Genomic DNA, 26,350 nt, shown 5'->3' with positions numbered 1-26,350 from the left:
TCTTATGTTCTAACTCCGTGAGCCGCGCGGCTGGGGCGTTAACGGGGGCTCTACGCACGCGGCCCAGCGCCGGGCAGGAAAAGCGCGTGACAGCGGCGGCGGCCATTCGACTGAAAAGTGCCCGCCCCTCCCCCGGGCAAGTGGCGGCGCCGCCTCGGCATGTGGGGGAAGTGAAGCGTTTGGCTTCTGTCCACAGAATCACTGTGTCCTGGGGGGGCAGGGGCCTCCCGCCCTTCCATCCATTCCCACACCAGCCCGGCTGACACTGGCCCTGCTCCCAACCCCGCCCGGAGCCTCTCAGAGTTCGGGTGGCCTCCCCGTCTCCAGACTGGAACTGAGGCTGTCCCCTGCGACCTTGGGGCACTGTGTGCCTCAGTTTCCCCACCTGTGTACTGAGGAAAACAGCCCTGCCCTGATTCACTCTGTCGATGGAGGCTGTGTGCCTCAGTTTCCCCACCTGTGTATTGGGAAGAACAGACCTGCCCTGACTCATTCTGGCAATAGGAGAGGGAGGCTGAATGCCTCAGTTTCCCCAACTGTCCATTGGGAATAACAGCCCTGCCCTGACTTGCTCTGGGCATACGGGCTACATAACAGATGCTAACACTGCCTGGGTTTCCAAAGGGGTCTCAGTGACTAAGGTACAAGCCCCCACTGATTTTCAATCCCTGCTAGTTTTTTTGGACCCAGGCCTTTCGGGGCTGCTCCAAAGCCCATTGGAGTGAGAGGAGATGAGACTGACCAGGCTTTGGATCAGGCTCTGTGTCTCCATGGGTCTCTTTGCCTGTCCTTCCACCTAACAGCTTCCTGTAACACTGACCAGTCCCCTCACTCCCACCCACGATGTTTTGCCGTTTCCCATTTGGCGTCCGAGAAGGGACAGACTCCAGCAGCCCCTGGGATCGGTGGAGCTGGGAGCAGAGATGCAGCGACAGCCCCTGGGAGTGGGGACCCCAGCACAGCAGCCTGCAGAGCCCGCCTGGAGCGTGACTGATCCCAGCTGTGACTCCCGGCCAAGCCCAGGCCAGTAGGTAACCCCAGCTTGTCTGAACCACCCTCCCCTGGGCACTGCTGGGCCAGGCTGGGGGGATAATGCAGGGCAGGGACATGCTGCCCCTGGCTGGCTGTACCCATCTAGCCCCAGCCAGGCCTGGGGCTGGGGCCTTTGATGCATGTAACTTCTAAGAATTGTTGCGGTTATTCAAGGCACCTTTTGCATCAATAAACAGCCCCTAAGGCAGCAGGTTCTGTCCAGCAACCTGTCACTCACCTAGCAACAGGCCATGGCTCAGCTTCCTGTGCGGTCTCACACCCCCCTCCCCACGCAGCTCAGAGAGGCTCCCAGCTGCACTGTCCCTACTTCCGCTCCCTGGGCGACAATACCCGAGCTGATGGAGGACGAGGAGGGCTACATGGTGCTGAACCTAAAGTCCAGGGGGGGCCGCTCAACCATCCCACCTGCAGCCAGGATCCCAGGTACTGATTGAAAACTCTGCTCCCCACCGCCAGGCTCCATGTCCCAGCAGCAAGGTCAGAGCTGCAGCTGCAACCCCAGGGAGGGCACACAGCATGTCAGGGGCTGGGGTGAGTCTGGGTTGAACAAGGTCTGGATTAGCAATGTGGGCAGACAGCAGAGAAGGATTCGGGGTCTGATCCCTCAGCATCTATGGACACAACAGAGAAAGCAAACAGGAGCTTTGCATTCCAAGATCTTCAAGGTGGGCAAGTGGGAAATTGAGGCCCAGAAGGGAGTGACTGGCCTGTGGACAAGAGGAAAGGCAGGGCCATGGCTAGGAGAGGAACCCAGGAATCCTGCTTCCTAGAATCCCTTCCTCTGCCCTGCCCGCCCCACCCAGCACCAGCTCCCACAGTCCTCACAGAACTGAAACTAGAACCTCCAAGCCCAGCTTTCCATATCTAACCACTAGACCCCACTGCCCATCTATGGGAAAGGAAAGAAGCCAGTAGTTCTAATGCTCAGTTCCTTGCCCTAACCCAATGCCCCTTCCCCCCCGCCCAGAGCAAGCTACTGTCCAGCCCTCCTGCTCTAATTCAATGCTCCTCCCCTTGAGCCACGTACCCCACCCCCAACCCCTATGTTCTCACCCAATGCACCCATCCATCCCCCAGAGCCAGACACCCCCCAGCCCACATGCTCTAACTCAGTATTTCTAAACCTTTTTTTTTATAAAGTACCTGTTTTTTTTTAATTGTAAGTAACCCCAGTACCTACAGTTTCAGACACACACATTTTTTTCTACCATTGCAACACATTTGTTTAAACCACTTAATCTTTGCTGGGCGGGCGATGACATTTTTTGGTGTAAAAATTTAAAAAATAATAAAGCGCTGTAGTTTTCTCCAAATTTCAGCTGTGTTAATGTACTCTCCCCTCCCCTAGACTTCTCTCGAATATCCCTGAGAGTACTCGTACGACTGGTTGAGAAACACTGCTCTAACCCAATTCCCCACCCCTTCCCCATAGCCAGAGACATCCCAGTCCCCAGTGCTCTGTCCCAATGCACCCGTCCCTTTTCCCGTTTGACGCTGTGGCGCGTGCACAGAGTGGCTGTTAATAGTCTGGGTGCGCGGCTCAGAACGCTCAATAGGACCAGCACGTGCCATCCTTCTCCCCACCCTGGCCTCAAGCCCACCCTATGAGGGCGGGGGAAGGGCAGCACTGACCATGGTGCTTGCGAGCTGGGTAGGGGAGCAGCATGTATGTGGGAATGGGAGGCAGGACAGAGGCTCTGAGTTTTCAAGCCCTCCCCGCCCCTTGGCCTGAAACAATATTTCACATGTGAGGTCCTGATTGTTTCTCACTAGACGTTGGTTGTTACAGGTCCCCAGTGTCCCCGGTGGCACTGCACGGTGCTGTGGGTCGGATGGATTGGGAATATTGTCCTGGTGATCGCTGTGATAGCACTGGGGATTTGGGGTGAGTAGCTGACGCATTGGGTTTGTGTGTGTGGGTCCATCAGTGACTGGCCTGGACTGTCCCATCCCTCCGAATAGCTGGTGAGCTTGATACTACAAAGCACTGGACTGTCACACAGAGGGACAATCAGATACCCGGGTAGGTACATGTGCATGGGGGTGGAGGGATAACTAGATGGATCCCAGCACACACTGGAGCTGGTTAAAAGAAAGTGGGATTCCATCCTCCCTCCCTCCCTTTCACTGGGCTGGCACAGGGGTTTGGGATGCAGGGTGCTGGCTCTGGGAGGCAGCTCAGGGCTAGGGCAGGTGCTTGGCGTACAGGAAGGGGTTCAGGATGCAGGAAAGCAATAGGTGCTGGTGCTGAGAGGGGATTCAGGGCAGGGCTTCAGGGCGCTGATAGAAAGTTTTGATCAGAGTTACGAACATTTCAGAGTTCACCCAATTTGAGGCAAAACCAAATGTTGAAATATTGGAGTTACCAGTTCCGTTATTTTTTTTCTATCAAAGACACACAGAACGAGCGAGAGAAGGAGATGCACCAAAGGAGACCTAGTGAGAGACCTTTGAAAGAATTTTGTCCTTAAGCCTACGTCTGCACTGCACTCTGATTTTGGAATAAGCTATTCTGGAGGAGATATTTCAAAATACCTATTTCAAAATAGCACGTCCACACTACAGAGAAGCCTCAAAATTAGTCTGAGGCAGGCTCCCCCTAATGTGGATACACTATCTTGATTTAGAGCCCCAGGAGGCACTGGGGAGTAATTACTCTGAATGGCCCTGGGGAAGGGCTATTTTGAAATAGCAGCAGTGGAACATCCACATTACCACTATTCCGAAATAGCTATTTCACAATAACTGTTATTCCTTGTGGAATGACGTTTACGGAAGTCAGAAGAAGCTGTCTGTTATTTCGAATGTATTTAGAAATAACGGAATTGCTGTTATTTTGGAATAATGGCTGTTGTAGCGGCTGCTGTATAGACGAACCCTGAGACCAGAGTTCTACTCCCAGATCTGTGGCATGGCCTTCCAAACATCTTTTGCCCTGATGCTTCTATTTCTTCCCTTAAACAATGTTTTCATCCTGCTTTTTTCAGGGGAGATTTTAAGAAGCCCCAGAAACATCATGTGCATCTAGACTGGCAGGATTTTGTGCAAAAGTGGCCACTTTTGTGCAAAAATTTGCCAGCTGTCTACACTGGCCGCTTGAGTTTGCACAAGAGCACTGACTTTGTAATGTACAAAATCAGTGGTTCTTGCGCAAATACTTTCAGGCTCCCGCTCGGGAAAAAGCCTTCTTGCACAACAGGGCCAGTGTAGACAGAGAAGAATACTTGCACAAGAGGGCCAGTGTAGACAGGGAAGAACTGTTTTGCGCAAAAAAGCCCTGATGGCTAAAATGGCGATAGGGGCTTTCTTGCGCAAAATTGCATCTAGACTGGCCATAGATGCTTTTGCGCAAAAGAACGTTTTGCGCAAAAGTATCTCTGCCAATCTAGACGTGCTTTTGCGGAAATACTTTTAACGGAAAAACTTTTCCGTTAAGTATTTCCGCAAAATCATGCCAGTCTAGACGCAGCCGTCCTGTCTCTCATTGTGTGTCTATACCTGATCTCAGCAGGGACAGGGACTTTCTCTTCCTGTGTGACTGTGCAGCACCCAGCACAACAGGGCCCTGATCTCAACTGAGGCAGGAACTGTCTCTTGCTTTGTTTATGCAGCACCTGGCCCTACAGGGCCCTGTTCTCAGCTGGGGCAGAAACTGTCGCTCGCTGGGTCTGTTTGTATATGTAAGGGGACTGTTACCCCTTACTAAAACTCTGTGGGAGTTTTTTGGTTTGCAAGCTCCCACTTTCAGAGGGGGAAGGGTTCAGGAGGCTGACAGACCCCAGAGACAATGGAAAGCAGCCAACACTCCAGCTCAGCCTGATTGACAGGTTGGACAGGCCAGTGAGGAAGGGGAGAGGCCAGGCCCCGTCCTCCCTGTGAGCTGGGATTGTTCTGGCTCTTTCTTGGAACAAACAAGCTGTGTGCAGAAGAGGTCCTGCAAAGACAGAAAGCTGAAATAGGAGTACAAGCTGTGTGAAGAAGTCCTGCAAAAACAGAGCTGAGAGACAGCCCTAGCAAAGCAAGCTGTGTGCTGAGGGGCAGTTTTTGCAGCAGCTGAGCCTGACACACAGGGTACATCTAAACTACATGCCTCCGTCGACGGAGGCATGTAGATTAGCCAGATCGGCAGAGGGAAATGAAGCCGCGATTAAAATAATCGCGGCTTCATTTAAATTTAAATGGCTGCCCCGCTCTGCCGATCAGCTGTTTGTCAGCAGATCGGGGCAGTCTGGACGCGACGCGCCGACAAAGAAGCCTTTCTTGATCGGCACAGGTATGCCTCGTGAAACCAGTTTTACCTGTGCCGTTCAAGAAAGGCTTCTCTGTCAGCGCGTCGCGTCCAGACTGCCCCGATCTGCCGACAAACAGCTGATTGGCAGAGCGGGGCAGCCATTTAAATTTAAATGAAGCCGCGATTATTTTAATCGCAGCTTCATTTCCCTCTGCCGATCTGGCTAATCTACATGCCTCCGTCGACGGAGGCATGTAGTTTAGACGTACCCACACAGCTCAAGAGCGCAGACCCTGTGTTGAGCAGTAGACTGGCAGTGCTCAGAGAGCCAAAAGGAACAGAGAAGCAATGCAAGAAGCTAGAGACTGGCCACACAGCACAGCCTGCAGCTGGATGTGGTGAGCAGCTGGGAACTGCAAAGTGTGGGGAGAGGCTCTGGACTGGGAGAGGGGTCTGGCCACTTAGAGCTTGAGGTTGTGTGGTCACTGCCAGAGCAAGCGTGTCCAGCCTGCAGCCCCCTGCAGCACATCCAAGGCCTCTAAGGGGCCTCTAAGGAAGAGACTGTCCTTACACTCTGCAGGCTGCTGTTTTGATGTCCCTGTGCTACAGAGCAGGGCTGTGTGTTCTCATTTAACCATTCTCATTTTTTCTTATTCTTTTCTCTTTAATCAGTTGTTGTTTAATAAATTGTAGTTGCTTTGAACCTTATGAAGTGATCACTGGGCCAAGAAAGCCTGCAGTGTAAAGAGAGCACCTCGGAGTGGGGACACCCTAACTCCTGCCCCTAGTGACTATAAGGTCAGGGATTAAGCCCCAGGAAACCTGGGCCCAGCCTTGTTGGGGTTTTGAGGGCTCTGCTACTCAGGAGAGTGGAAGGGGAGCCCTCAGGATCAGGGAGCCATGGGGTAAAGGAAGTGGGAGCGGGGACTCAGATCCTTTCGCTGGTCCATTTCACCGAGGTGGTATAGAAGCCAGGAAAGTTCCCCACAATAGCGGGATCATTCCCCCGCTTACATATAGTGCCCAGCACAATGGGGCCCTGATCTCAGCTGGGGCAGGGATTGTCTCTTGCTGTGCATCTTTGCATAACAGTGGATAAATGGAGAAAGGACATCACCAAAGGACATCAGCTGGGAATGTTTCCCCCGAATGTTGCGTCTCCCTCTCCAGGCTGACATGTCAGAGGAGCTGGCTGATCGCAGCAGGATGGCAGGACTGGGCGGGAGCTCACAAGTGCTCTGATAAGGAGGTTGGCACGAAAACCACTGAGCCAATCTGGACTCAGGAGCTCTAGGACCAGTTCCAGATTCTGCCACTGATTCCCTGGGTGCTGCTGGGCTGTTCCCTGAAGGCTGGAATTCCACAGGGTTTAGGTGCTTAACAACACAGCGAGACACCTAGGGCACGTCTGTGCAGGAGGGCTAAATCCAAAATTAGCTGCACAACTTGAGCTACGCTAATTGTGTAGCTGAAGTTGAAATAGCTTATTTTGGCTTTTGGCGCTGTCTATGCAGCTGGAAGTCCAAGAAAGAGCAGTCTTCCTTAGACTTTCCTTAGGGTGCGTCTACACAACATCCTAAACTCGAAATACGATATGCAATCTGCACTATGCAAATTACATATCTGATTTTGATTGAATTTCAAAAGAGCCTATTTTGAAATTCGGTGTCAAGTATCAGAGCGGTAGCCATGTTAGTCTGGATCTGCAAAGTGACGAGGAGTACTGTAGCATCTGACAAAGTGGGTCTTTGCCCATGAAAGCTTATGCTTTCAGTCCTTGTCACTTTTGAAATGTGGTGCGCTATTTTGAGACATCCCTTAGCCCTCATGGAACGAGGATTTCTGGGATGCTGAAATGCCATTTCAAAATAATGAGCAGCTCGTTATGATGTGTAGTAGTTATTTCCGGATACCTCCAGTGTCCCAAAATAGCAGTACAGTGTAGAGGTACTCTTACTTCTCGTGAAATGAGGGTTACAGGAGTCAGAGGGTACGTCTACACTACAGCGCTAGTTCGAACTAACTTAGTTCGAATTAGTTAATTCGAACTAAGCTAATTCGAACTAACGCATCTAGAACTAAAAACTAGTTCGAATTAGCGTTTTGCTAGTTCGAACTAGCGCGTCCACACTGATTGGACGCAGGGGGGCATTTAAGGGCAGCTGAAACCGGTTCTGGCAGGGCATCAGGTCAGTAGTTGCTTTGTGTGGCTGCTGTCTGAGGCTATCTGAGGCTCGTGCTTAAAGGGACCCCCCTGGACAGCCGGTTCTCAGCTTTTCCTGCTTGCTTGCCAACCTCGCCGAGGAACAGCAAAGCGTTGGTCTCTGTGCCCGTCTGTGTCGGTGCTTCCCTTCGGGGGGGACCGCCGCAGGTGGCAACATGGAGCCACGGCTCGCCCTGCACCTTCTGGTGCACGTTCTGGACTTGCTGCTGCAAGCCTGCCAGCAATGGCTCGAGGCTGCCTGGCACCACCTGGGGAACGTCAGCCCCCTGCCTCTCCACCTGGCCGCCCTGGGGGCCGTGGAGGAGCCGCGGCGGCGCCCCGGCACCGGCGTGCCCCGCCGCGTCTGGCGTCTGGACACCAGCAGCGACTGGTGGGACCGCATCGTCCTGGAGTGCTGGGACGACCGACAGTGGACCCAGAACTTTAGGATGAGGAGGGACACCTTCCTGGAGCTCTGCGAGTGGCTCGCCCCTGCAAAGAAGGGACACTCGCATGAGACCCGTCATCCCCCTCCAGAAGCGTGTGGCCATCGCCCTCTGGAAGCTCTCCACGCCGGACAGCTACCGATCCGTCGGGAACCAGTTCGGCGTGGGGAGATCCACCGTCGGAGCGGTGCTCATGCAGGTACGGCGCTCGTCGGCCACCGAGCCGGGGAGGAGGGGGGCTGCGAGGAGGGGATGGGCCGCCCCAGGGACAAAGGGGGGGGCGGGAGGAGGCGAAAGCGCCCCGCACCGGAGGGGTCGGGCTGTCCTGGCCGTACTACATGCCGTCAGGGGGGTTGCTTCCGGGAGTGGGGCGCGGGGCACTGCCAGGACACTCACGCTCCCAGCCACCCGGGCGCCCCACTGATTGGCGCTTTGCTGTGTCTCTCTCCGCAGGTGGTCAAGGCCATCAACCGGGTGCTGCTCCGCAGGGTGGTCCACCTCGCCGACCCGGACGCCGTCATCCAGGGATTCGGCGCCCTCGGCTTCCCCAACTGCGGGGGGGCCATCGACGGGACGCACATCCCCATCCGTGCCCTGGAACACCAGGCGTCCCGGTACGTCAACAGAAAGGGGTACTTCTCCGTCATCCTGCAGGCCGTGTGTGACCACCGGGGATAGTTCACGGACATAAATGTGGGCTGGTCCGGCAATGCACACGACGCACGGGTGTACTGGAACTCCTCCGTGTGTCAGCGGCTGCAGGACGGGACCTTCTTCCCCGACCACCACATCAGGGTCGGGGACGTGGACATGCCCGTCTGCCTGGTGGGGGATGCCGCCTACCCACTGCAGCCGTGGCTGATGAAGCCCTACACGGGGCACCTCAATCCCTCCCGCCAGGCCTTCAATGCCAGGCTGACCAGGGCCCGCATCGTGGTGGAGGGGGCCTTCGGGCGACTGAAAGCCCGCTTTCGATGCCTCCTCACCCGTCTGGACCTGGCCGAGCACAACATCCCTCCCGTGGTGGCGACATGTTGTGTGCTCCACAATTTGTGTGAGCGAAAGGGGGAGGCTTTCCTGCCAGCCTGGATGGCTGAGGCTGACTGCATGGCTGGACACTACGGTCAGCCCCGCACCGCCGCCGTCCGGGAAGCCCAGCGGCGGGCCATCCGGATCCGGGAAGCCCTGCGGGAGAGCTTCCAGGTGGAGGAGGAGGAGGACTGACCTCTCCCTGCATGCCCCACCGGGGCCTTCTTCCACCCTACCCCCCTTCCCCTTTCCCCTCCCTTCCTACTGTCAAATAAAGACACCTGTTTTTCAAACAAAAACGTCTGTTTATTTCACAGAACTGGGGTGGGGGGAGGGAGGAATGAAGGTGGGAGAAGGGAGGGGGAAACCTGGGACGAGGGAGCTGGAAGGGGAGGGGAGGGAAGGGAGGAAGGGAAAGGACAGCTCAGGGGTGGGAGTCCGGCTGCCTCTCCCATCTCGCCACACTGCGGGTCCGGGGGCGTCGGTGGGGAATGGTTGTGGAGGGGGGGGCAGAGGGGACAGGGGGTGTGGAGGAAGCAGGAGCGGAAGCAGGAGCGGAAGCAGGAGGAGCAGGGGGAGCAGGGGGAGCAAGAGGGGGAGCAAGAGAGGGAGCAGGGGGAGCAAGAGGGGGAGCAGGGGGAGGAGGAAATGGAAAGCGGTCCAGCAGGCTCTGGAGGTGGCCTCGCAGGGCATGGCCCTGCTCCTCCAGGGCCTCCAGACTCCTCCGGCGCAGCCTGAGGTCCTCCTGGACCCAGTGCTCCTGGAGACGGATCTGTTGCTCCAGGAACCGGAGGTGCCGCCTCTGGTACTCCTCCTGGTTCCTGGCTGTCCTGCTTGCCCGGGTGCTGGCGGCTGCTGCAGGTGGTGTGGTGCGCCCTGCAGGCCCAGGTGCTGCTGCTGTGGTGCAAGAAGACCAGCGGTCAATTACCCCAGGGGCCCAGGTGTGTGAAACCCAGCTCCCCTCTGCAAGGCCAGGGCCCCTGCAGGATCCCCAGCTGCTGCTTCGTGGTGGGCAAGGCCCAGGCGCACGGTCCCGGGGCTCCCTCTCGCCCCAGCCCCCCGTACACATAAGGGGAACACGAGGGTACTCACAGGTGGACGCCTCCCCGGCCTCTGACGATGCAGGCGAGCGGGTCTGTGGCGTGCCTCGGGGGTCCCGGGTCCTGGGCAGGCTGGCGGCAGGCTCCTGGCTCTCAGAGCCCTCTTCCTCCTCCTCCGTGTCCAGGAGCGGTCCCTCTGCCCCGGGGTCAATCACGTCCCGGGGGGCAGGGACGGCATGAGGCCCCAGGATGCGGTCCAGGGCATGGAAGTGGGGGCAGGCCTCCGGGTCGGCCCCTGGCAGGCAAGCCCGGGAGTAGGACTGCCGCAAGTCCTTTATTTTGCAGCGCACCTTCTCCCGGCTGCGCTGGTGGCCCCTGGCAGCCAGACTGGCAGCCATGCGTCCGTAGACGGCCGCGTTCCGGTGGCTAGTGCGGAGATCGTGGACATTGGAGGCTTCCCCCCAAACCTCGATGAGGTTCACAATCTCTGCACTTGACCAGGCGGGCGCCCGCCTTTTGCGCCCCCGGGCAGGCTCCCGGGAGCCGCCAGGCTGGTCGTGGGGAGCAGTGGAGGGCTGGGAGCCCTCGGATGGCTGGCTCATCCTGTGGCAGGTGCAGGCTGTGCAGGCACGGGTGCTTGCAGCCTTGCAACTGGCACAAAGTGAGTAGCCAGCCCGTGGCCCTTTAAGGGCTCCGGGGCCGGGAGGGGGGCAATAGAGTTTCCCTGGTGTTGGCCAGAGTGGCCACCAGGGAAACCTGGGAAGCCTTAGCCTCCCACTAGTTCGAACTAAAGGGCTACACAGCCCTTAGTTCGAACTAGCTAGTTCGAACTAGGCGTTAGTCCTCGTAAAATGAGGTTTACCTAGTTCGAAGTAAGCGCTCCATTAGTTCGAATTAAGTTCGAACTAACGGAGCGCTAGTGTAGCGCCTATGAAAGTTAGTTTGAACTAACGTCCGTTAGTTCGAACTAACTTTGTAGTGTAGACATACCCAGAGTAAGTAGTCCTCTACCTAGACATGATTTCAGCATTATATCAAAATAACTGCTTGAAGTGTAGAAATAATGCTGCCGTGTAAACATACCCCTAGTGGGTTGTTTTAGGCATCTAACGCCTATTTAAATAAATGGGAATTGGCCTAGGTTCCCAAACAAATTGAGCTGCCCAGCACCCAAGGGAGTTAGGTACCTCGATACTGTTGAGAAGCTAGGCCGAGGTGCTTCTGAAAACCTCCCTCAGGCCTCTCTTAATCTTTAGGTGCCTAAAGCCGTTGAATAATCCCATGATCCTCCCCTGTGTTACAGGGAAAGTAGGTGAGTGGCACAGAGGGGAAGTGACAGATGCCAGATAAGGTCCTAAGCAAGCAGACTGTGCCTGTCACCTTGGTATTGGGGTGGTGCATTAGAGGGGGAGGGGCACCCATCCCCACCTGGGAGCAAAAGCAATGTCTGTAGTAACAGAAAGACCCAGACACCAGCCTGACACCTTCACGGCTGCAGCTCCTTAGCTTCCTGTGCAATCTCACTCCCCAGCTCCTGACCCTTCCTCTGAGGCCCGGCACAGGTGAGGAGGGCTATAATGTATTGAACTTGCAGCCTCAGAGGACCAGATCACATGGTCTGTTCCCAGCCTGGAACAGGGGATCCTCCCCACCTCCAGGCCCTCTGTGCCTCAGTTTCTCCAGCTGTATAGTGATGGTAACAGCTCTGTGCTGTGTCTCACCTGGGGTTGGGAGGCTAAATCCAGTCAGGCTCAGAGGTGCTCTGACACTGTGGAGGAGAGCGGTGAGTAACTGAGAGAGCTGCAAACACAGGCTGGGTTTGCAGAAAGGCCCCAGGGATTTAGGTATCTCTTAAGTTGATTTTTCAGTCCCAGCCACTTTATCAGACCCTGGCCCTTTGGGGCTACTCAGTAGCCCAGGGGAGTCAAAAGAGATGGGGCTGTACAGACTTAGGGCCAGGCCCTGAGTCTCCTCAGGGCTCTGTCAGTTCTCCCGTCTAACAACCTGCTGTAACACTGACTAGTCACCATCATTCCCCTTCCCACACTGCTTTGCAGGTTCCCACTTGGCGTCCGAGCCGGAACAGAGCCAGGCAGCCCCTGGGAGCGATGGAGCTGGGAGCAGAGATGCAGCCACAGCCCCTGGGAGTGGGGACCCCAGCACAGCAGCCTGCAGCACCCACCTGGAGCGTGTCCGATCCCAACTGTGCCCCCCGGCCCAGCCCGGCCCAGCAGGTAACCCCAGCGCCAGTGGGAACCCAGCTGCTGCGCCAGGCCACGGGGATCCTGCAGGGCAGGGACCCTGCTGGGTGCACTGATCTGGTCCCCATTCCCACTCAGTGCCAGGCTGGGAATGTACCTGCCTCAGCAGGGCCTGTCTGTGGGGCAGCGACACCTAATAACCATTTGTAGGGTAATACCCGGGAAGATTTAAATAACTGTCATACAAAGTGATCCAGGGTTTTTTCAGTGGGTGCTGGAGTCAAAACTTGTTGTACCAAATAAAAGCAAGCAGGATCTTATGAGGGGGATAAGGCAAAAAGCCACATTTATTGTAAAGATAATAAAAAAATAAAGAAAAGATAGAAGCAAACAACGTTGTTTAACTACTTATTCCTAACACTACTTAACCCTTATACACTTATATATATATATAAACCATTCATTCATACATCCATTCATTCAAGTTCTGTGTATAGTTACCAGCCTGGAAGTTGCTTGTGACAGGATACTGGCCAGGTACTCTGTACACAAGTGATGGTAGTGGGGAGCGAAGTCCTGATCAGATGCGCATCTGAAGCTCCTGGTAGGCTGGCAGCAGAACCTTGGACTCTGATTCCATAGTTTTTTAGTCCAGTTCTTATAGGAATTTCTTCCTATGCCAGTCTATGGAAATTGCTGTATCATGCTGATGTCTCCAGGGTGGCTGCCGGGTGCTCATCAGTGATCTCATCGGGTGGACCTCCAGTTTCTCCACTTGACACCTTTTGGTTGCACTGGCACCTGACGCCTTCTTCAGCCCTTTGTTGCTGTATTCTCAGGCTGGCACCTCTCAGAACCATTCACTCATCATCCAAGCACTCTCTCATACATTCATACAGTATTTTGTATAATAATAAAAGTTGTAGTTACAGAAAGTTTCTGGGTGGTATTGCTTAAAACATTCTCTGAGTGCTGAATAAAGTTACAATGTTTTAAAGAGAACAGGCCTCAATTAAGTAACAATGCCCTTAAGTCAATTACAGGGCTTGGCTCCCATAGCAGAGTTAGTGGCTTGACAATGCATTGTTACAATGTATCTCTGCAATGTCAATTTCAAGCAGCCCCTTGCACAAGCTTGAGTATGCCCTGGAGCGCAGGGGGGAGGGGGGGGCTGTTTCTGGCTACAGAGGATTATATTCTTAACAGTTAGGATTATATTTTTAACAGTTCTAAGTTACATGACCTAATATATTATATTCTAAAGGGGCAATAATAATCATAAATCTAAACATTTAACAATCTTAACAAATAATAATAATAATAAGAAGAATCCTAATAAATCTAAACACTTTAAGTTGTGGGGAACAAATTATGGGGAGTCACTTCCATTTGGGGGAATCACATTTTTAATACATTAATATGTTATCCCTACATACTCTCATGATTCCAAACACCCACCCCATTCCCTGGCATCTGGGCCCAGGCCCCCTCCTGTTTTACATCACCCCTTGGTCCCAGCCTCCCCTGCTAGCCTGAGTTTATCCCACAGTTACTCCAAGACCTTCTAGGCCACTCTGGCTGTGAAAAGGGGTCTTAATGTGGGTACCTACCTGGTCCCAGACAGACCAGTCCTGCTGGCGTGGAGCTGTTGGAAGGGCCCCTCCCCAATGTTCCCTCTAATGTTTTCCAGCCGTGTGCAGAATGCCCTGTGCACTGAGGCATGTGTGGATGTGCACCACCAATAGACACACATGCTGCTGTGTGTGCGCTCTGCTAACCAGCTGATACAGAGGCAGCAGCGTGGGTTGGCAAAGGGCTCCTTGGTAATGGGGCAGAGCACACTGGCAACTGGTCCCACCCCCCGGAGACTATAGAAGGGATACGAATTCATGCAGTTACTCAACTATTCAGTTAACCACTATGGAACATCTCTAACTCAAACCCATTTATCCCCATCCCTGCCCGTCACAGGAAGGGGGTAGCTGGGAATGAGCCTCAGAGCACTAATGGTGCCCGTGTCTTTGCAGGGGGCGCCGGGTGCAAACTCTGCCCCTCGGACTGGCGGCTGCGCGGGGACAAGTGCTACTGGGTCTCCACAGAAAATAAAACCTGGAACAAGAGCCGCAGCGACTGCGCCGCGAGGGGCTCCCAGCTGCTGGTGATCCGGGACCGGGAGGAGCTGGTAAAGGGGCTGGTAACCCCCTGCTGGAGCTGCCTCTGCCGGGCTGGGCCTGGGTACAGAGCCTGGTTAGACGCACTTGAGGACTGGGAGTTCCACAGCTGCCCAGCGGTTTGGTTTGGACGTCCCTGTTCCCATTACTGGTTACTAAGGGGGGTCCAAACTCCTGAGGCAGCTTTGACAGGCCCAGCAGAAATCACTAGCCTCAGCGTCAGGGTAGGTGACAGAGGCAGCTCTAAGCCATTGTTAGCCTCCCCTGTGTGCGTGTGCTGAACCCAGCTCAGCTGGGAGTGCGAGTGGGGCTCTGTCTAGACTGCAGGCTTCTTTCAGAAGAAACTTTTCCGGAAGAGATCCTCCGGATAACGTCTTCCGAAAGAGAGCGTCTGCCCAGCACAGAGAGCTGTGTGGTCAGTGAAAAGATACTGTCTGCACTGAATGGACGCTCTCTCCCGTGTAAGCTGGGATTGCTATGGATGGAGTGGTCACCAGGACACCTGGGCTTTTTCTTCTTTCCTTTTGTGAAAGAGGAAGAGACATGGCGGAGTGGCACTGTATGTGATAGATAATGTAGAATCAAATGAAATAAAAATATTAAACGAATCAACATGTTCCATAGAATCACTATAGATAGTAATTCCACGCTCCAATAATGAGAATATAGCAGTAGGGATATATTATTGACCACCTTCCAAAGTTGAGAAGCCCTGATGTAGGGGGACGGATGGAGGGAGGGTCTACATGGGGATTGCCAGGCTCACAGCCCCATAATTCTGGTGCTGGACTTGGTGACGACTTGGACATGAGAGAACATTCTGGTCACCAAGTGCCTGTCACACTCCCTGCAGGAGGCCCTCCAGGACCTGACGCAAGGCCCCTCTCAGCTCTGGATGGGACTGTCCCACACCTCCCTGGACAAGGCCTGGACCTGGCTGGATGGATCCCAGCTGGATCAGACCCGGTGAGTGATTCCTTGAGTCACTTTCCCTGTGTGGGCAGAAGGGGACAGGGATGGGGAGGGCAGAGGAGGAGCAGGGATGTTCAGGGTGAGGTGACGCTGAGGTTGTCCATTGACAGTCTGTGGAGGGAGCAGAGCAAAGGGGTGAGGCCGGAGCCTTGGGGATCCCCAGAGAGGGGGGCAGGAGAGGGGCAGACATGGACCAGCCAGAGGCAGGAGGGGACCAGGAGGGGCAGCGTCGGCACAGCCCGGCAAGGAGGAGCCGTGGGGCAGGAGAGAGATGGGCAGGGCCTAGCGCAGCAGGGAGGAGGGAGCTGGAGCTGGGCTTGGGCCAGGGAGAGGCCGTTAGAGTCCCTGGGCTGGCCCTGGCAGTGGTGGGGAGGTGCAGCCCCAGGGCAGAGCTGGACAGGAGAAGAGGGCAGCTGCGGATCCTGTTAGCACAGGGAAGAGTCGCTGTCAAGTGAGTGTGATGGACCCACAGGTGCCGACAGGGGCCTTTCCTGTGTCCTACAGGCTCTCGGTGTCAGGCCCAGCTGAGGGGAACAGCTGTGGGATGATGAAGGGGAATCAGATTCATTCACAAGGATGCAGATCTGCACATCAGTGGATTTGCCAGCAAGACACCATCCTCCTCTGAGCAGGGTATAGAGGAGACCTCAGAGCACGGCTCCATTATCTCCGTGTCACACCTGGGGAAACTGAGTCACAGATACTCACCTGCCCAAGATCATACCGAGAATTGGTGACAAAGTGGGAAATGGAACCCAGGAGTCCTGGCTCCCAGCCCTCCCTCAGCCTGTAGAAGCGAGTCCAAGCTCCGGTTTTGTTGTTCCAGCAGGGCTACGCTGAGGGGTGTCACGCTGTGCTGAGCCTTGGGGACGGTTATCTGTAGTCCCCTCCCCTAGTACTGGGGAGAGAAGAGTCTGCCCCAGATCCCCAGCTCACATCAATCAGCCCAGATCCAGAGTGTCCCAGCTGGGCATCTGGCCAGTGACTCCAGGGGAGCTGCGGCTCCATTCACACCAGCTGGGGATCTGGGTTTTCTCCTCTATTTCACCCCTTTTAACTTCCTGGCACCTCTGTCAGGTCCCACCCTCAGCTCTGTTCCCCGGCCCCTCCATTGCTGCCATCAAGCCTGTGACCTGACACCCCTCTGCCCATCCTGCCCTAACCAATCGTTAACTCCTGTCACTAGGCTGCTGGATAGGATGCTAAACACCTGCTGGGTGACTAAGACACTTTCCCTCTCTGTGCCTCAATTTTCCGATCTGTGAAATAGGGATAATCAAACTGACCTGGCTGCAGCATTTCAAGATCTCCTGCTGGAAAGTGCCAGATCAGAACCAGGAACTATCATCACACAGACAGTGAAGGGGTCTGTTATATTGAGCATGTTTATGGCTGGTGGGCCACAAAGCATCTAGAACTCTGGGATATTCCTGCCTCTGGCTGGTCATGTGACTTCTGAAAAGTCACTGGCCCTTTCCATGCCTCAGTTTCCTCTCCTATCCTTTGTCCATTCAGTTTAGACTGTGAACTCCACGAGGCATGGACTGTCTCTCGCTGCAGCACCTGGCCCCAGCACAGACCCTTTTATGGGTAGGGCAGGGTGGCCCGTGCCCAACCTGGCTGGGTTTGGGGAGGTCTGACCCTAGAGCTGCCGTATCAGTGAGAGGCGCTGTTGTCCCCCAGCTAAGGATCCTTTGACCACTGGATCGGCCTATGGAGGGAATGGGGCCAGGCCAGGAAATGGGCACCGACTTCAACCACTGATGAGTCCCCTTTTCTTCCATTAATTCAATAAATGTTTCAGTTTATGATGAGACTGGCCTTGTGGTTACAACCTTGGCCCGTAATTTGTGCAATGGGGATTCAGTGCCTGGGTGCCCCGTACAGATCTGCAGTGTGACCCAGGGTGACTTGCTTGGGCTGGATTTTCACTGCTAGGAAGCTGTTCCAGCAACTGTGGAGGGTTGTTCATGGTTTGTTGCTGTTGCAGGTTTCCAGCCGCAGGAGAAGAACAAGGCGCTTTTCTGAGCCGCAACAGGAAATCCTTTGTTCACAACATAAAAGCCAATATACATCAGACAGCAACCTCTCTGGGTTCTCTGCAACCTACCTGGGGCGCTGGGCAGGGGTCCAGGTGCTGGGAATTTTTCACCAAGAAATGACACCCAAATGCAGTGGGAAGTCTGCACGTTGCCCCAGTCCAGGATAGGAACAAATGTCAAACGATCAAACGAACACAACTGCAGTGTGGCCATAAGTGTAGTTTTTCCGGAAAAACCCTGCTGTGTAGACACACCCTGGGGCTGCTGGAATGGGTGGGGGATGGGTTGGGTTGTTACTTTCCCTTCTGTCTCCGAAGTTTCACAAAGTTTAAACCTAGAAATATTCCATCCAGTGCTGAGCTGGGTGTGTTGAAAGGCTGGGGCTGGGCCCTTGGACTGCAAAGTCCCAAAGCTGGCCTGCCCATGAAAACACCCTGCCACTCATGGGTTGTTGCTGATTGAGGGGCTGCTGCCATTTCCAGACCTCATCGCCAGCCATTTTAACCATAGGGCTTTCTTGCGCAATAAATTCATGTTGCCTGTCTACACTGGCCTCTTGTGCAAGAATAGTTCCACAAGAGGGCTTATTCCTGAGCGGGAGCATCATAGCTCTTTTTGCAAGAAGCCCTGATTTCACACATTAGAACATCAGTGTTCTTGCACAAGAACTCCCCGTCAGTGTAGACGCGCTAGATTCCCTTAAGGATGGGTGCTGAGGGTTAAAGCAACTCTCAGAGGGTACGTCTACACTACAGCGCTAGTTCGAACTAACTCAGTTCGAATTAGTTAATTCGAACTAAGCTAATTCGAACTAACGCGTCTAGAACTAAAAACTAGTTCGAATTAAAAAGCGTTTTGCTAATTCGAACTAGCAAGTCCACATTGAGTGGACTCTGAACAGGGCTTAAGGATGGCCGGAAGCAGTGCCGGCAGGGCATCAGAGGAGGACTTAGAGCATGGAGATGCTGTCTCAGGCTAGCCGAGGGCTGTGCTTAAAGGGTCCCGACCCCCACCCCGGACACACAGTTCTAAGGGGTGCCCCGCTTGCAAAGAAGTTCTGGCTTGGAGTGCCCGGAGTACCCACACTGGGCACATCACAGCACTCGGCCATCAGCCCGGCTGCACTTGCCGCAGGCTGCCATCTGGGGAGAGGGGACAATTGGGGGGGCTGCAGGAGAGCTTCCACCCCCAGAAGCCCGCAGAGCCAGCCCAGTCCTCCCCATCGGGGGCTCGTACCCCATTCCTCCCTCACCTCCTTCCACTTACCCTTCCCTAGCCCCCCTTCTTCTTGATGTACAAAATAAAGATAACGTTTCTTCCAACATTGACTCTGTCTTTATTGAACAAAACTGGGGGAGACTGGGAAAAGGAGGTGGGAGAGGGGAAGAGAAAGGCTGGGAGAAGGGAGGGCAACTAACATGATCATGGGTTGGGAACAGGTCCCAGATGAAGAAAGGCTACAGAGACTGGGACTGTTCAGCTTAGAAAAGAGGAGACGGAGGGGGGACAGGATAGAGGTCTCTAAAAGCAGGGGTTGGGTGGAGAGGGCGCATTCAGAAAAGTTCTTCCTGAGTTCCCATAAAGAAGGACTAGAGGACACCAAAGGAAAGGAATGGGTAGCAGGCTTGAAACTAGTAAGAGAAAGTTGTTGTTCTTGACAAAGCAAATAGTTAACCTGCGGAACTCCTTGCTGCAGGAGGCTGTGAAGGCTACAACTAGAACAGAGTTGAAAGGGAAGTGAGATCAAGTCATGGAGGTTGGGTCCATGGAGTGGTCTTAGCCAGGGGGTAGGAGTGGTGTCCCTGCCCAAAGTTTGTGGAAGGCTGGAGAGGGATGGCACGAGACAAATGGCTTGGTCACTGTCTTCGGTCCATCCCCTCCAGGGTTCCTAGGGTTGGCTGCTGTCGGCAGACAGGCTACTGGGCTAGATGGACCTTTGGTCTGACCCAGGACGGCCATTGTAAGCTCAGGGCTCAGGGTCGGGGGTCTCAGTGGACCCCCTTGATTTTCATGCACACCTGCTCCTGGGTGGCCAGGCTGGCAGCTCTCCTGCCCTAGACGGCCACTTTCCTGTGCCTAGTGCGGAGATCGTGGACGAGGTCCACGATGTCCGCACTAGCCCAGGAAGGTGCCCGCCTCTTGCGGTCCAGGGCAAGCTCCCGGGAGCCGCCAGCCTGGTCCCGGCAAGAGGGGGTGGGCTGGGGGGCATCGGGTGGGTGGCTCTGTGCCGTGCCAGGTGCAGGGTCTTCTGGCTGGGTGCTGGCAGGCTTGCACCTGGCACTGGCACCATAGCCAGCCCGTGCCCCTTTAAGGGGTCCGGGGCCGGGAGGGGGGCATAGAGTTTCCCTGGTGTTGGCCAGAGTGGCCACCAGGGAAACCTGGGGAGGGCTAGCCTCCCACTAGTTCGAACTAAAGGGCTACACAGCCCTTAGTTCGAACTAGCTAGTTCGAACTAGGCGTTAGTCCTCGTAAAATGAGGTTTACCTGGTTCGAACTAAGCGCTCCGATAGTTCGAATTAAGTTCGAACTAACGAAGCGCTAGTGTAGCGCCTAGGAAAGTTAGATCGAACTAACGTCTGTTAGTTCCAACTAACTTTGTAGTGTAGACATACCCAGATTTATTTATTTTTCTTCCCTCAGGAATATGCTTAAGAAAAGGACCAGGAGGTATGAGACTTAGTTAACAAGCTCACCCTCCTTACCAAATTAATAGTAGACAAACCTGTGTCATTGGGGAAAGTCATTTAGCAGAAATTAGGATGGACCATAAGAAGGAAAAAGCATGTGAAAAGGGGAAGGCAAAAAGTATGGAGCCCTATGGGCATAGTTGAAGGAATAATGAAAGTAGAGCAGATATTGGAAAGTTACTAGGAATGAGAAACATTTTCTTTGAAAGGACAAAGCAAGTGATTTGAGGGAACGTGAAGATAAAAGGTGGACTCCATGGGAGTGTGGAAGGAATTAAGTGATGGTTGTAATATGTGAAGGGAAATCTTGTTTTAAAAATGACGCCTTGTTTCTTTGCAGCCTCTTCCTAAGCACTGTGCAAACCATCTAGGCAAAGAAACAATGAAACGTAAACATTTTGTCTATGAACACCTTTGTTAAATCTGCAAAGGAAAATTAGGGATTCTACTGAAACTCAATTGGTTAACTGCATAAAGAATGAGCTCTATATATTGTAACTCTATTTTGTGGGGTTCAAATGAACTAGTTTTATTTTGTTTTGGATAATGTCCTCTTGCTTAAAATTGCAAATAGACAAGGCACAAATTGGTTAGTGCTTCTGTTGGGCATTCAACTCTTAAGGTTAAATTTAACTTTATAGAAACCAAATTATTAGTTTAGAAATTCAAGCTTTGAAACTTAACTGTCTCTTTCAAGGCTGAGTTGATAACACTTGTGGCTTGCTTTTAAATTCAACATTATATGTGAATACAGGCTGCCTGGTTATTTCAAAGGAAAGTGGACAGGGAAGGCTGTTGCTGTTTCAGCAGACACATCCGCTGCACCCCTCACCACAAACATAGAAGGAATAGCTCAGCTTGCAGAGCTGGCAGCAATCAAACTAGCTTGTGAGGCAGGTGCCAGTACCATTTACACTAACTCCTATGCTGTATGGGCTGGAGCCACCCAGTGGATAACTAACTGGAAGAATAATAACTGGGAAATAGGGGGAAAGCCTGTTTGGAGATTGGAATATTGGAAATGGATATACCAGCATGCAACCCAACATGCCTTAAGTATAGGTCATGTGTCAGCTCACAAAAAGAATAACACCCCGACTGCTCAGCTAAATAACCTAGCAGATGCAGCAGTACAAATTTTTGCTGCCCAGGTGTATTGGGTATGCCTGTACATTTGGCTACATGAAACCTTGGGACACACAGGAAGCGATGAGCTGGTGCGGCAGGCACATACCAGAGGGTGGCCTATCAATCACGCACAAACAAGCCAGAGATCTGGTACAAGCTTGCACCCTATGTGCTGAACTCAAGGAAACATATAACAGAAGGGCAACGGTTTGCCAGGCTAAGAGATGGAAAAATACTATGGGCAACCTGGTAAGTAGATTATATTGGTCCACTACCCACCAGTAAGCAAGGGTGGGAGTATGTTTTAACTGGAGTAAAAATTGTTTCAGGAATTGGTTTTGTTTACCCAACCTGATGGACAACAGGGTTGTCTATGATCATGGGAATAAATCACTTAATAGCCCTTGTCCCAACACCCCAGTTTGGGGACACAAACCCACGTACTGCACTCCTACAAGGGAAAAGAAGTCTGGACCACTGCAGACGCTGGGCTAACACCAATAACCATTACTGAGGCTTGGATTGTATCCAAGACCGGCAAACCTTATGTTTTATTACAGGAAACTGAGGCAATAGCCCTGAACAGTGCTCCAGTGGGATGGATCCCTCCCAATGCTGGTGTGGATCCGGGAAACCACCATGAACTTTTTGTGTATATATATATATATATATATATATATACCGCTTGCTGTTGTAGCACTTGCAACCACTGTTGTTAGTTACAGACTATTGAAATGAGACATGGTACTCCCAACTCACCATGGTCTTCTTCCTCATCCCAACTGCTGTACCAAAACACCTTACTTGACTCCTCTACTGGACTGGGAATCGAGTTTGTCCCTCTCAGCCCAAATGACTGGTGAAACAAGAGTGACATCTTCCGATGGGGACCGGTATGGTTCGATGACAGCAACTACCACAATCCTCTAAATAACTCTGGGGGGAGTATATGCGATAATTAACCAATCTTGCTGCTTACAAATTAAACAAGATGCATTTGCTATAAAGGGCGCTGTTAAAATAATACACGCTGTAATTGAGAACGAAAAAGCCTCATGGCTAGATTGGCTAGCCCAACACCTTAGACTTTCATTAACTCCATTCCTTCACTCTACTGTAAATACAATATTAACCATTTTACTTGTTGTAATTGCTTACTGCATGCTTCTATGTATTGTTAGGCGTTTTGTGTACATTGCTACCTCCTCTGCACAAATCCGGTATACGGCGTTGGGAAGCGATCCTAATCAATCCCTTGATCGAAAAATTATCTGATAGGACCCTGCCGATAGGGCGATTTTAGCTTCCTCCAAGGAGGGCAAAAGGTGCTGGCATCACCGTCATCTTGCGTTCTGGGACATAGTGAGGGGCGTCAAGGGGGTGGAATGTAGCCAGACATGAACCCCATCTTGGTTTCAGCCCCCCCCCCTCAGAGAGCAAGAGAAAGGCAGTCAGCCTTTGCTGCCCTGGGAACGCAGGTGTGCTGCCTGTCCCTGACTCTACCATAAACAGAAACCAGACAGAAAATGGGCTAGCTGACGACTCGGGGCCTCCCGCCATCCTGATGGCTAGTACCAGTAATTGACACGCCTGCACTGTCCCAGGAGAGGAATCTTCGCCCATCACATACCAGAGGTGCCCATTGTCTGCATTTTCCCAGGTGTGAATTATGCTTTGCACCCTTCTTGGGAAACTTGGCGTTCAAAGCCATTTTTCCTAATTGGCCACTTGAGACCAGGAAGAAGCCTACGTGACCCAAGGGGTATAAAGAGGGGTTTAGTAGCCCACCCCATTTGAGCTCCAATCATCTCCAATCATCCAATCATCACCGGTCAGTTTAACGTCTGTCCCAGGGAAGATAATGGAGCAGGTAATTAAGGAAATCATATGCAAACACTTGGAAAGTAATAAAGTGATAGGGAATAGCCAGCATGGGTTTGTGAAGAACAAGTCATGTCAAACTAATCTGATAGCTTTCTTTGATAAGATAACGAGCCTTGTGGATAAGGGAGAAGCGGTGGATGTCATATACCTAGACTTTAGTAAGGCATTTGATACGGTCTCGCATGATATTCTTATTGATAAACTAGGCAAATATAACTTAGATAGGCCCACGATAAGGTGGGTGCATAATTGGCTGGATAACCGTAGTCAGAGAGTGGTTGTTAACGGTTCTAAATCCTGCTGGAAAGGGATAACAAGTGGAGTTTCTCAAGGGTCTGTTTTGGGACCCGTACTGTTCAATATCTTCATCAATGACGTAGATATTGGGATAGAGAGTACGCTTATTAAGTTTGCAGATGATACCAAACTGGGTGGGGTTGCGACTTCTTTGGAGGATAGGGACATAATTCAAAATGACCTTAGCAAGTTAGAGAAATGGTCAGAGGTAAACAGGATGAGGTTTAATAAAGAGAAATGCAAAGTGGTCCACTTAGGAAGGAACAATCAGTTCCATACATACAAGATGGGAAGCGACTGTCTAGGAAGGAGCATGGCGGAAAGGGATCTAGGGGTCATAGTGGACCACAAGTTGAATATGAGTCAACAGTGTGATGCTGTTGCAAAAAAAGCAAATATGATTCTAGGTTGTATCAACAGGTGTGTTGTAAGCAAAACTCGTGAAGTCATTCTGCCGCTCTACTCTGCACTAGTTAGGCCTCAGCTGGAGTACTGTGTCCAGTTCTGGGCGCCACATTTCAAGAAAGATGTGGAGAAATTGGAAAGGGTACAGAGAAGAGCGACAAGAATGATTAAAGGTTTAGAGAACATGACCTATGAAGCCAGGCTTCATGAACTGGGCTTGTTTAGTTTGGAAAAAAGAAGATTAAGGGGGGACATGATAGCGGTTTTCAAATATCTAAAAGGGTGTCACAAGGAGGAAGGCGAAAATTTGTTCCTCTTGGTTTCTGAGGACAGGACAAGGAGTAATGGGCTTAAAGTGCAGCAGGGGAGGTTTAGATTGGACATTAGGAAAAAATTCCTAACTGTCAGGGTGGTCAAACATTGGAATAAATTGCCAAGGGAGGTGGTGGAATCTCCCTCTCTGGAGATATTTAAGAACAGGTTAGATAGACATCTGTCAGGGATGGTGTAGGTGGAGCTTGGTCCTGCCTTGAGGGCGGGGGGCTGGACTCGATGACCTCTCGAGGTCCCTTCCAGTCCTATGATTCTATGATTCTACACCTGCTGGCAGGTATTGATTGTCTCCCAAGGTCTGTGGGATGCCCAACCTCGCCCTACTTCTTCCCGAGGGATTGAGAGAAAGACGCTGGCCATGCCAAGTCTGGAACGCAGGGGTGAGAATATATACCTGCTAGGTGTCTATTTTGCATGCATTTAATAAGAGCTCAGAGAACCAAAAGGGTTTCATGGTACCTGTAAGTGACTTCTTAGTGTAATTTCTGTCCTGTCCTTTGTAGTGGCTGTGTTATCTGTAACACAGTAGTAGCATTTAACAGCTAAGTTTACCCTGTAACAATAAAATAGTAACTGTTTAAGCTTTAACCTGACTCCTTCAGGTGCTGTAACAGAACCAAGCACAATTTTAAAAAGAACTCCAGCCAGTCATAAGGGACAGGTATAGGAAGAGCTTGGGCGTTTTGGATCGTGTCACTCCCCGGTGACAGATCCGTTGGGGCATCTCTCAGTCTTCCCTAGACTGCCCATTGCGAAGGGATCGTGTATCCTAGCAGTAAAAATCTGAGGTGTAATAAGCTCTCCCTGTAAACTTCTTGGTGCTCCTGTCAACCTTCTCCAGGTTGCCTGCTGCAAAGGGACCCCGGTCTCAGCAGTTGAAGTCTCGGGTGTATAACACACAGACACACACCACTCACTGCCCTGACCATCGGCTGACAGTCCAGTATTTTTTTCAAACCATCTGGTAACCCTACCCATTGCATCCCACTGGCCCCCCCCCCCACATGTATGCACCTGCCTCAGTTGAGACTGGGGCCTCTGATGGGTGTGTCAGGGAGTGACACTTAGTGGCCAGTGAGAGGAACCCCTAGCTATAAAAATATTAGTAACAGCCTTATAGGAAGCTGTCTGAATTTTTTTCGGGGGGAGGGTGGTGAACTCTCATTACACCTCTTTCTATTCCTCAATATCTGGGCCCCGTGTCCGACACAGAATTGGCTACTGGTTCAAATACAGCAACATGCAGCTAGTCGTGGTAAATACTGATTTCAGTAAAGTAGTATAGAATTTTGCCCAGGAAGCTTGGGACAACCCAAAATGGGATAGAGAAATGTTAGAAAAGGATTGGGGAAATCCTGAGGAGTTGTGGGTGCAGTTCTGTAAGTATAGAACTGCCTGCAAGTTAAGGAATGGGACAAAGCCTGAGTCTGTGGAAAGGAGCCACTTTCCATTTAGCAAGGAAAACAGGATGAGGCCCAGACAAGCAGGCAGGCAACAGATAGATTGAAGGCCTTGTGGTAGAACTGAGAAAAAGGCAGTAAGTACATGTACTGGAAATCTAAATCCTTAAAACAATACTTACAAGAGTAATATCTGAAACAAGGCCAGTTTTTTTTATTTTTAGTGATAAGAAAGTTTTTTAAGAAAAGAAAAACCCACAGAGAATTTAACGCTACAGAGAATGGAGAGAATTGAGCAGTTGTGCAAATGCTAAAATGATGTAGATAGAAAATTGTGGTTTCTTTGCAGCCATTCTGAAGGAAAAATGGGCCCTTTTCCCAAAGGAATGTCTGTAAATAATCCAGTCAAATTTGACTTAAATCCGTACATTTGATTATAGATATTGCTAAAAGAACTCTAAAGGGAGGAGGTTCTATTGGAACTTAACTACCCCAATGAATAAAAAGGGAATGTAATTGTTGTACAGCTATGTAGAAATAGTGTAAGAAAGGTTCAGAGAGAATGTATGTGTATCTGTGTGTAAATATACATATATATAGTGTAAATAAATGAGGTTTTCAAGGTCCAGTAATCTTGTTTATAGGTTTAAAACAAATTGGTTTGGTTTACTTTCAGTAAGACCATTTCAGTCCAAGTTGTTTAATGAAGGTACAGGAAAACTGTGAGCATAAAGAAAGAGTTACACCCTATGCAAAGTTTAATGTGGCTAAGTAGTGTTGTAAACAAAGATTGCACATTTTCCTGTGACATGCCATGTATATTGTAGA

The 26,350-nt window shown here is 51.9% G+C and overlaps 2 protein-coding genes across 6 annotated transcripts in view; both read left to right on the top strand.

Moving 5' to 3' along the window:
- Nucleotides 1-26,350, top strand: part of LOC142823105 (C-type lectin domain family 2 member D-like) — a 250,235-nt gene that overhangs the window by 88,013 nt on the left and 135,872 nt on the right. The gene's annotated exons all lie outside the window — the stretch shown is intronic.
- Nucleotides 1,337-16,937, top strand: LOC102462306 (killer cell lectin-like receptor subfamily B member 1B allele A). Its single transcript, XM_075913417.1, has 6 exons — nt 1,337-1,476; nt 2,843-2,938; nt 12,060-12,236; nt 14,231-14,385; nt 15,228-15,340; nt 15,851-16,937. Exons 1-6 carry the CDS (start codon nt 1,392-1,394, stop codon nt 15,972-15,974), a joined length of 750 nt encoding a protein of 249 aa, XP_075769532.1. The 5' UTR covers nt 1,337-1,391; the 3' UTR covers nt 15,975-16,937.

Source organism: Pelodiscus sinensis, chromosome 32, assembly GCF_049634645.1.
Source record: "Pelodiscus sinensis isolate JC-2024 chromosome 32, ASM4963464v1, whole genome shotgun sequence".
In the NCBI taxonomy this organism is placed as follows: domain Eukaryota; kingdom Metazoa; phylum Chordata; order Testudines; family Trionychidae; genus Pelodiscus; species Pelodiscus sinensis.
This window is presented reverse-complemented; position numbering and strand designations above follow the sequence as displayed.